Source organism: Meriones unguiculatus, chromosome X (genome assembly GCF_030254825.1).
Source record: "Meriones unguiculatus strain TT.TT164.6M chromosome X, Bangor_MerUng_6.1, whole genome shotgun sequence".
Taxonomy (NCBI): Eukaryota; Metazoa; Chordata; class Mammalia; order Rodentia; family Muridae; genus Meriones; species Meriones unguiculatus.
In genome coordinates this window covers 35,764,523-35,776,049 of record NC_083369.1, presented here as the reverse complement: position 1 = coordinate 35,776,049, position 11,527 = coordinate 35,764,523, and the positions used below count along the sequence as shown (strand labels likewise).

Here is an 11,527-nt window from a genome sequence, read left to right as displayed (position 1 = left end):
TCTTACTACTTTCCTTGTGATAAATGTTGTCAGCTCTACAGCTGGTGAATTCTTCTTGTGCATGTTCTCAGCCAGGAAGCTCAGGAGAATGGGGGCAGGCTCCCATGTCTGCACATGGGCAGGATCCACACTACCTCAAGGGGAAAGTAAGATGCCAAGATTACCTTGCCCCTGAACACACACACACACACACACACACACACACACACACACACAGACTGACACATATACAATCACACAGACACAAAGTCATGGAGACAGTCTCTCTCTCTCTCTCTTTCTCTCTCTCTCTCTCTCTCTCTCTCTCTCTCTCTCTCTCATAAACACACAATGTGCAGTGGGAGAATCTTCAGTGCCTGAGAAATGTGTATGTCTCTTTGAGATGAAGTTGTATGTTGGATCCTCTCTCAGGCTCCTCCAACATCAGAAACGCAGGTGTTTCAGAGCCTTTCTCCCCATTGTCCCAGAGTCACCATGATTGATGATGATATTATTATCACTGCCTTATTATAAAGGATATCAACCATCCTGTGAAGCACTTGCTCTCTTTCCCTCCCCTCCTTAATCCTCTCTTGCTCTCTACTTCCCCCTTAACACACTTAAATAGTTCATTGGTATTTTTTATTTCCTAAGTAGTCCTGTTGCCTTCCTTGACTCCCCTTTACTCCCAGTTTACTTCTCTACCTCAAGCAGTGTGCTTGAGATCGCAGACTGACATCACCTCAAGGTTTCTGTCTTCTCCTTTTCATTTTCTTCCACCCCACAGCAATCTATTGTTTTCCACCATCCTTCTCCCTAGATAACTGCAGTGTATTTTCCATTTTTTTAATCTAGAATGTTTCAAGTCTTTGTCAATGCCTCTTTTCTTAAGGTTTATTAAATATTCAGTGACACACCCAATAATAATAATACGTGGCAGTCCTACCTTTTCTCCTCTACATTCTCCAAGTGTTCTTGAATTATAACATCCTATAATACCCTCCTTTTCCTTTTCTGTTCCCCAGATGATGTCATCAGCTTCTCTTCTTTCTCCTTTTTCCATGCTCATTCTCTACAACACTTATTCCAATTTCACCTTTTCTCCTTCCCACACGGTCTAGAAATTTCTTTGAAACTAGGTGCTCTCTGTTAAAGACTGTCCCTAGAATCTAAATTTGTATCTCACTTAACAGGTGGACAATAAATGAACACAACATACCATTCACTATGCTTTTATTTATGCTATTTGCACAGTGAGCATACTCACAGATGTATTTCTTTACAAGACACCAGACACAAGGGGAAGACAGAACAAATCTGTTATTTTCCTCCATTCACCACTGTACTGGTTATTCCAAACTTTCAAAGAACAGACTCTTTCAGTGGTACAATTTCTGTACATCACACAACATGACAGGTCTTCATTTAATAAGGTTAACACTGCTGTTGTACCAAGTGTCAATGACAGAAAAAAAATAACATAAACACGTTCTAGTTACATATTTAAACATGTTATGATTCTTAACCAACAGTGTTTTAAAATGAATACAAGATAATAATATCTAAAGCAAACACTATATTGCAATAAAGCAATTAGCACTGATCACAAATACCAAATACTGTGCCCTCCCCACCCTCCACATACATCATTTTTAATTCAGGACCCTGCCTATTTACTCCTTGGAGTACTTTGGATTCTCTTTTCCACTCCTAAGGGTCTGTCTGGGATCTCTCTATGCAGTAGAATAACCCCTAGCACCTGAATTGAGAATAGCCTCAACCTCTGCATCATCATCTGAATCCCAGTCATAGTTACATGGCCAGTCTTTGGAGCATCGATTCCGAACTCTTGCCACAAAATGCATGACTTTCAGCTTGCTGGATTCCACGTGTGCTCGAGGGCCCCAGAAGAACTCATACTCCACTGGACTGCTGCGGGGCACTGGCTTATAAATCAGATACCCTCTGCGCACAAACTCCTCTGTAACGACCTTCTTGGGATCTCCAAAGATGCTGTGCTGCCTCCCAGGCTGCATCCCTAACTTCCCCAGCACTTTCCACACCAGGGCCTCCTTGGCGCTGTTGCCCATGATGAAGATGAGGGCTAATATGGACATTAGGAGACTTTTCTTGGTGCCCTGAAAACTGCTCCGGGTAACAGGCTTTGGCACTAGTGCAGTGCTCGAGGCTTCTTCAGGGGTAGTGGAGGCCTTCTCTGGAGTGCTTGTGTCTTCCTCTGGGCCGCTCAGGTGTTCTTCCGGTGTGCTGGGGAACACAGAAGCCGCCATCGGTGTCTCAGAGGCCTCTGAGACCTGGATCCTGCGATTGTTGCGATTCTCTTCTGCTGCCTTTGCGTTCCTGCGGCGCCGACTCTTTCGTCCCCGAGGCATGGCTCCTGCAAAGCACGGAAAGCCCGCAGCACTTCTGGAGAAGGCTGTCTGCAGCGTCGGAGTAAAGTGGGTATCTTACCCAGGGGCAGCCGCCAAACCGCAAACGCCAGCGGAGCCTTTGTAGCAAGGAACCAGTCACTTTCTGCCACAAAGCCTTCTTTCCCAGGCAAGCTGACTTGCGCAAGCCTTTGCCTAACACACTCGCTGCAGCGCCAAGCGCGCGAGAAACCGGAGCAGCATTGACCCCGCCCGTCCTACCATGCACATTCAGAACACCCAAGAGGAAGTGGGATGCTCCCGCACAGGAACTTCCGCTGGGCGAAAGGAAAACTAGCCGGGTGCATTTTTTTTGTCCCACAAGGGTAGTTGAGATACCTAAGGGGTTCTAGAGGATTTGTCCTGGACGCAGGAGGAAAGAATTTCGTTTTTCTTTAGGCAGGTGCACACGTTATCCTATTGGTTCAAAGGTTTCCGCAAGCAGTATTCCTTTTCATTCTTATCCGATTAGGTTGTTCGAGGGGGAGGGGAGGGGCCAGTGGAGCATAGTCTTGCAAGAGGTCAGCTGACCCCAGCCCTCCTTGGCTGCCTTGGCTCCACAACACATTCATTCTCCCACCTGGCTTTCAGAAGGCATTTATCTGTGTCTAATTAATTCGTGGGTCCATCAGGGACCGGAAGAACAGACGTAATGACCAAAGCAGTGGGTTTTGGGGGGAGGAGATGGGAGTGCAAAGCCAGCTAGCAGTGCGCAAGAGGCGCAGAGTCTGTACAGTGCTAGGCGTTCGCCTGGTCAATTCAGAGGGGCAGTGAGAAGATCTGACTTAGATTTGCGCAGCCTCACGGAGGGCAGAGTACTTCCTGGCAAGCCACAGAGGAAGCAATTAGAATAAGAAGCAGCTGGATGAAAGTGAGCTTTAAGGCTGTTGCCATGGGGACTGAAAGACAGAAAAGCATTTGAAGGGAGACCACTGGCAGGCTTCAGACAATGGGTGGGAGTGGGGAGCAGAGATGGTGTGGTGCAGCTGGAGCCCAGGTTTCTAGGCCAGCGAGCCAGCATACCTGCCTTGCCTTGTTTTCCTTCGGCGCACACTCTGAACTTTGTCCACTCCTTTTTGCTCAGATTCCTCTGCCTGAGATGCCTTCCCTCCATTCTCCACTGTGCAAGTTCCACCTGCTTGCTCCCAGGCATCTTTCTCGCTGAAGTTTATTTTGGCCTGTCCCAAATAGTAACGTGTCCGTTCTCCCCCAAGGGAGGCCACACTAGTCAGGCTACTGTTCTTGTGTCATGTGAAGCGTGAACCTGCTCAGAGCCTTCACTTCCTTGAGCCTGGCTTTCCCTGCTTTAAAGTGGATGTAACTCAAGTTCTGGCTTCAGAAAGTCCTGTGGGTTTAATGGAAAACATTTACTGCATAGTACGCATAGACTTTGCCTCTAAGTGTGTTTCAAGCAGCAGTTGGTGGGAGTGGCATTTAATAAATGCATGTTGAAGGAGAATGTGCTGGAAAGAGTTTGCATGTGTTCTTTCTTTTCTTCTCTTTTAGGGGGTTTTGCGGACAGGGTTTCTCTGTGTAGCCTGGGTAGGCTGTCCTGGACTCACTCTGTAGACCAGGCTGGCCTCAAACTCACAGCAATCTGCCTGCCTCTGTCTCCCTGAATGCTGGGATTACAGGCGCGCCCCACCATCCTAGGCTTTTTTTAAAAAGTGATTTGGTTTTGGTTTTGGTGTGTGTGTGTCACATGTGCTGTACAGGAGGAGCTGACAGAGGGTGTGGGACCCCCTGGAACTGAGTATAGGCGGTTGCCATCTGCCGGATGTGGGTGCTGGCAACCTGACTTGATTCCTCTGGAAGAGCAGCAAGTGCTCTTTACTGCTGAGCCATTGCTCTTGCCTCTCATATGTGCTCTCATTTCTTAAAAGCCAAGTGGATATTTTGTACTTGTTTGGTTAGAAGGAATGAAATGTGTGCCTGACAGTGTCTCAGTTTATAATCCTACTGGGGAACTGACCCCATGGGGCTCCTAGACTGTCACATCTCTCAGCTTTTTGGACTAGGCTATGGCTTTGTCTAGTCAATGAACTCTGTGGTGGGACAGGGTGTGTCACTGTCGACAGCGTTGCCATGGAGTGAGGGTCAGACACCTGTGTGTGTTTATGTGTGTGTGTAGAAGGAGACGCCTGCTGGAGAGGAACGGTCTTTGAATGAGTGCTGGGAACACGAGTTTTGGACCAGTTTGTATTGGTTCCAAGCCCTTGATGAGTTTATTGAATATCCCAGTTCTCTGACTTGTTCTAAATATAAAAGGCTGGTCTCTCTGACCTTGTCTGTCCAGCTTGTGGTCAGTCTCTGTGGACAATAACACTTTACATTGCTTTATTTTTAATTTTTTCTTTTATGTTTGAGATTAGTCCCCCTTCCTTTTCCTCCTCCAAACTGTCCCATATACCATTCTCTACTGTCTTTCCAATTGAGGCCTTTTTTTTTCCCACTTTTTGTTATTGTATGAATATATGTATATATGCCTAACTATAACCTGTCCAGTCTGTGTAATGTTACTTTTATGTATTTTTTCAGAGCTGACCATTTGGTATTGCAAACACAGTTGGTGTGCATGTCTCTAGGAAAAAACTATTTTGCTCCCATACTTTCCCCAGTTGCTTATTTCCCTGTGTAATGCTGAGGCTGTACTTTTCCCAGTCCAGTTTGCCATGTTCATTGGTGTCATCCTTGTTCAGAGTTTAGGCTGTCATGTTGGTGAGACTTTATGGAGGTGGCTTATGATATACTAGGAAACACAATCTTACAGAAAACTCCCTTTTCCTCTGGCACTTTTTTAAATTTATTTTTCTTTCTTTTTTAATTTATTTTACATTCCAAGGGTGCCACCTCCCTCCTCTCCTCCAAGTCCCCCCTTTCCCCTTCCGTCTTCCTCTTTCCCCTCTTCCTTCCCCCCAGAAATAAGTACCTTCTCCCCTGATATCAAGTCACATCAGGCGACACATATGAAGACCAATATGCCTGTTGGCTACATGTGTGCAGGGGGCCTAGGTACAGATTATGCATGCTCATTAGTTGATGTATCAAGTCTCTGAAAGTTGATGTCTCATCGGACTGGGTTAGTTGTCTCTGTTGGTCTTCTTGTGAGGTTCCTGTCCCCTCCAGGTCCTTCCATCTTTCCCTCAGCACTTCCACAAGACCCCGGATCTCTGCCACATGCTCAGCTGCAAGTCCCAGAATCTGTCCAGATCTGCTGCTGGCTGGAGCCTCCCAGACTACAGTCAAGTTAGGCTCCTGTCTGCAAGCATCACAGGGTATCATTATTAGTGTCAGGGGCTGGCTCTCTACTGTGGGGTGGGTCTCAGGTTGTGCCAATTATTGGTTGGACTCTCCCTCAATCTTGTTCCTTCGTTATCCCTGCAATTCTTGTAGTTAGGGTAATTTTGAGGTCACAGGTTTTGTTGGTGTGTTGTTGTTCCCCTCCTTCCACTAGTCCTATCTAACTCAGAGGTGATCACTTCAGTCTTCATGTCCCCCCATGTTAGGAGTCTCAGCTAGAGTCACACCCATGTCCTCTGGCTCTTATAGTCTTTCTCCTCCCTCTTCAGTCTTGTTCCCTGAGCCTTAAGAGAGAAGGTCTTCTTAACTTAAGACTTAACTTATGGTTTTATTTATTATATATTTATTTAGTCATCATTTTGTGATGATATATATGGTATTTTTGTTTTTATTATGACAGTATATATTCAAATGTGATTCCCAAAGTTCACTTTCTTACTGATGATTTTTAATAGGCAAAGAGCACTAATACTTTCTACTTGGTAAACCAAGTTGAGGCATGTTTAATTCAACAGTCCCTTCTACCACACCAGTGGATTGAAAGAGGCTGCCATTTCTCTGTCATTGTCTTTACAGAAATGAACCATTGTTTCACTCCACAGGATCAGTACAGCGCTGCACAGCACCATAAGCTGGAGTAGATATGTAATGTACAACCTAAGACCTCATTTCCCATTTAGTTTTTCTAAAGAAGTAAATGGCAAAATGGGTTTTGGTTCTAGGCTATTTGTGCTAAGTCACAAAAACTGATCCCCATAGTGCTTCTTGGTTATTTAGAGGAAGGCAGACATATACAGGTTTGAACAGCATATGCAGCAAAAGGAAATTTCTTGAGCTCAATTTCAGATTCTATCATATATGAGATTTTAATCCTTGGGACATTGCTGAACCACTGTTATCTATGAAATCATGGAAGCTACGCTTGTGAGGCAATTCTCTTTGGAAGGGATTAAATTCATTATTGCAAAGTAAACCCAAATTAAATATTAGAGACAACAATAGTTCTAAGTCATATATTTTATTTATGTAAGAGTCGTCGTTATATAATATCTATTATGTCTTAGGCATTGATCGGAACTCATTGAAGTTTTGAGAATCAGTTCACGGTCTGTTAGCTTAGCGCGCACACACACACACACACAGCTCAGTGTAGAAGATGCTGGCTCTGATTAGCAGAACTACGGATGAGGCATCCAGGCATGAAGTAGGAGATATCAGATTAATTTAGTGTAATCAGTAAGGTATATCTGAATAAATAAGTTAACATTGGGCTGAAACCTTAATGTATAGTGGGAATTATCCAATATAAAGGGGGACGAGTTTCGTAAAAATATATGTTTGAGGAGCTGAAAGCCAAAATGAACACACTCAAAGGGGTTTCAGTGATTAAAATCTATTCTCTCTATGGGCCAAATTCTAGTTCCTTTATCAGTGTGACAACAGGATCTTGAGGCACACAGAGAGTTTTTAGTGTATATTACTATATACACTGAACAGTCACACCACAATTATTACACTGTAACCCCACTGCTTAAACATTTACTTACTCTTAAAAACAATATTCCATATACAATTGTGCACTTGTCACTTATTTGTATTTCTAGTCATATAATTAGTGGTTTGTGTGGTTTTGTGCATGTATATCATGGTGCAAACATCCAGCCCTATATCCATGAATAGTTGTGCCCCTTCTTAGTAAGCATCACCAGCACTGAATGGAGTGTATCTTTTTTATATCTGTGTCTTCCCTAAGCATTGTTAGGTGTACAATACATTAGCTATCCGATGGGTAAACTAGCACATCTTATTGTTATTTTTATGTGTTATTAGCATAAAATAAAGTATACATACTAAAGTTGTTCACTTTGATACATTTAAGTATATGTGTGTAACTGTTACTAGAATTAAGATAATCATTGTATTCTTTTAGAATACTTTTATTACATTTATTTAGGGGGAATGTGCACACATGCCACAGCATGCTAGTGAAGGCCAAAGAGCAACCCTCAGGAGTGCTTTTTTTTTCCCTCCACTATTTGGGACATGGGGAATGAATTCTGGTTTTCAGGTTTTGAGGCAAGCCTCTTCACCCACTGAGCCAGATCCCACTGGCTGAGATCCAGAACAATCATTGTATCATTTATCACCAAATTTCTTTATGACCTTTTATAATTGTTGCCTTTGTTGCCTTTCTCCACCTTTTCTCCATCTTAGGCACATTTATCAGCTTTCTGTCACAGTAAATTATTTTATTTTATTTCCTGCCACTTATGTAAGTAAATTTAATTAGGAAGTGCTTTTCTAGCTTTTAAATTTTTTTTACATTATTTTGAGTTAACATAAGAAGCAATGAGGTTCGTAGTTTCATTGGCACACCTTCATGAATATATGCCATTATGTTTTGTTCTTTTTTCTTTTAATATTGTTTTAATTTGTCTTTGTTTTCTTCAAGACAGGGTTCTCTGTGTAGCCCTGGCTGTCCTGGACTCACTTTGTAGACCAGGCTAGCCTCAAACTCACAGAGATCCACCTGCCTCTGCCTCACTGAATGCTGGGATTACAGGCTTGTGTCACCACGCCCAGCTTCTTTTAATTTTTATTTTAATTTTTGAGATTATATATAGTTACTGCATTTCTCTCTTCCCTTACTTCCCTGTACATCTTCCCATATGTCTCTCCCTGTTCTTCTTCTTACCTGTGGCCTCTTTTGTCACTAATTGTTATTGCATGTACTCCTCTGCTCCATATCCCATCTGTCTCCTCCCTCTTGCCTTCTCCTTCCTCCTTCTGAAATACTTCATCACCCTTTCATGCCACATATTGTCCTCTTTTGTTCCACACTTACCCCTTGCCTTAAACATTTTCCTTCTCATAATTCCTTTTCAACTTTCATTCACATATATGTGTACATATATTTAAATTTAGGTTTTGCATATGACAAATAAACCAAAACTTTTATTTTTCTTTGTCTTACTTTGTTTAACCTAATGATCCCCAGTTCCAACCATTTTATTGAAACTATTATTTCATTTTTCTTTATGGCTGAGTAAACTTCCAGTGTGTGTGTAGTAAATTTCCTATATCTGCTCTTCTCCTGGTACATATCTAGACTGGTTTTCAACCTTGGCTATTGTGAACAGAGCAGGAATAAACATGGGTGTGCAAGCATCTCTGTGTCAGGATGTAGAGTCCTTAGTTCGATACCCAGGTCCTTCTTTTTCCATTTCTTCAGCATACGTATTTCTTCCTTTGGCCAATAAATAATGTTTTACAAAAAAAAAAAAAAACAAACAAGATATAGCTTTGTTATGTAGCCCTGGCTTTGAAAGGGAGATTTTTTCCGCTTCAGCCTCTAAACTACTGAGATTGAAAACATGAACTATGACACTCAAATTGATAATCAGTTTGTTTTTTCCCTTGTTTGAATGATTTCACTCAACATAATTTTTCTTTTGTTTTTCATGAGTGACACATCAATATACAGATGCAGTACACTTTGTATAATCAGTCACACATGGGTAAACATTTTAACCATTTGCAGCTTGGATCTATAATAAAATCCAGGTGGCAAGGACATGCTTTTACTTTTATTTTTTATTTTTCTTTCATTTTAAAAATATTTATTATTTTTTAAGCTTATTTTAAATTCATATATTTACTTTACATCCTGATTATAGTATCCTCCCTCATCTCCTCCCAGTCCTTCCCTCTCACCCTCTTCACCTTATCTCCCCTTCCCTTATCCTCAGAAAATGGGAGTCCTCCCCAACTCACCCCAGCACATCAAGTCCCATCAGGACTGATGTCCTCCTTATCCACTTACGACAGGCAAGACAGCCCCGCTAAGGCAAAGTGATCAAAAGCAGTCAGCAGAGTGCATGTCATAGGCAGGACCTTCTCAATTTACTAGGGCACCTAAATGGAGATCAAACTGCCTATTTAGTTACATATGTGTAGCGGGCCTAGGTGTAGTCAATGTATGCTCTTTGCTTGGTACTTCCATCTCTGTAAGCCCCCATGGGTCTAAGTTAGTTGACAATATTGGTCTTCTTGTGGAGTTCTCGTCCCCTCTATCCTACCCTCTCACTCTTTCACAGGACTACCCAAGCTCTGCCTGATGCTTAGCTGTGAGTCTCAGCATATAATTCAATAAAGTTCATGCTTTAACTTTTAAATAAAGAGAAAATATTTTTCTTTTTAGTTTATTAATTTTTATTAAAACATTTTGTTCTTTGACAATTACTAATATATTTTACCTTATTTATTATTACTATTGTACGTTATGTGTATGATTTCTGTAGGCACACTCATACCATGGCATGCATGTGGAGGCCACAGTCAAGTTCTTGGAGCCAGCTCTCTCCTTCTACATTTATGTGGGTTCTAAGAATCAAATGAGGTGTGTCAGACTTTCAGGGCAAAGGTTTTTAACCACTGAACCATCTTACTGGCCCTTTTAAAATTAAAATTTTAGGTTAGCATAAACTATGAAAGTTCATTATGGCATTTTCACACATATTTGTTCTTAGCCACATCCCTCCCCCAATGCTTTTACAATTCTACTACTTCCTTTTGGCTGGTTCTATTCCTTTCTTAATAACCTTCCCACACTCATGCTTTTAAGCCACATATGTTCTATTTACCTTCTCTTTCTCTTTCCCCATCTCTCCCTTAAAATCTCTTCTTACAGTCAAATATGGTGGTACATGTCCGTAATCCCAGTACTTGGAAGATGAAGGCAGGAAGATAACAAGTTTGTGGCTAGTCTGGGCTTCATGAGAACCTCAAAGATAAAATAAAAGTTCATGAGATGCCTCCATGGGGAAAGGTCTTACTGCCAAGCCCAATAATCTGGGACTCATGGTGGAAGGAGGAAACATACTCTTATAAGTTGTCCTTTGATGTCCACACACTCATACATGCACTGTCAGACACACACACACACACACACACACACACACACACACACACAGACATACATAGGCACACACACACACCACAAAATAAGTGTAAACATTTTTATGGTGGTGTTCATTTATTTTTTAAAATTCTTTATTAATTACACTTCATTCACTTTGTATCCCCCTTGTTGTTCCCCCCCTCCTCCCTTCCCAATCCTTCTGCATGCATGCCCCTCCCCAAGTCAACTGAGAGGGGAGGTCTTCTTTTCCTTCCTTCTGATCCTAGTCAATTAAATCTCATCAGGAGTGGCTGCATTGTCTTCTTCTGTGGCCTGGTAATGCTGCTTCCCCCTCAGGGGGAGGTAATTAAAGATCAGGTCAATCAGATTATGTCAGAGACAGTCCCTGTTCCTATTACAATGGAACCCACTTGGATATTGAACTACCATGGGCTACATCTGTGCAGGGGTCTTAGGTTATCTCCATGCATGGTCCTTGGTTGGAGTATCAGTCTCAGGAAAGACTCCTGTGCTCAGATTTTTTGGTTCTGTTGCTCTCCTTGTGGAGTTCCTGTCCTCTCCAGATCTTACTGTTTCCCACTTCTTTCCTAAGATTTATTTTTATACCTATAAATTAGTCCTGCTTTTGGCTGTGGCCAGAGAAAGTCTGCCCAAAGGATGGCCATAAGTCTCAGCATCTGCATTGATGGTCTGCAGGGCAGAGCCTTTCAGAGGTCCTCTGTGGCAGTCTCCTGACTTGTTCCCTCTTTTCTCTTTCTTCTGATGTCCATACCCCTCAGTGGAGGAATGGATACAGAAATTGTTGTACATCTACACAATGGAATATTACTCAGCAATAAAAAACAAGGAACGCATGAAATTTGCAAGTAAATGGTGGGGTCTGGAAAAGATCATCCTGAGT

General features: G+C 42.3%; 1 protein-coding gene across 1 annotated transcript; it reads right to left on the bottom strand.

Moving 5' to 3' along the window:
* Window positions 1-1,195: 1,195 nt before the first annotated feature.
* On the bottom strand, window positions 1,196-2,665 carry Mageh1 (MAGE family member H1). The gene has a single exon (XM_021630061.2). The coding sequence runs from the start codon at window positions 2,367-2,369 to the stop codon at window positions 1,713-1,715; it is 657 nt and encodes a 218-aa protein (XP_021485736.1). The 5' UTR covers window positions 2,370-2,665; the 3' UTR covers window positions 1,196-1,712.
* Between the last annotated feature and the right edge of the window lie 8,862 nt (window positions 2,666-11,527).

Bases quoted from the DNA above. Each gene is read 5' to 3' on its own strand.
- Mageh1 (XM_021630061.2), bottom strand. From the start codon at position 2,369: ATGCCTCGGGGACGAAAGAGTCGGCGCCGCAGGAACGCAAAGGCAGCA.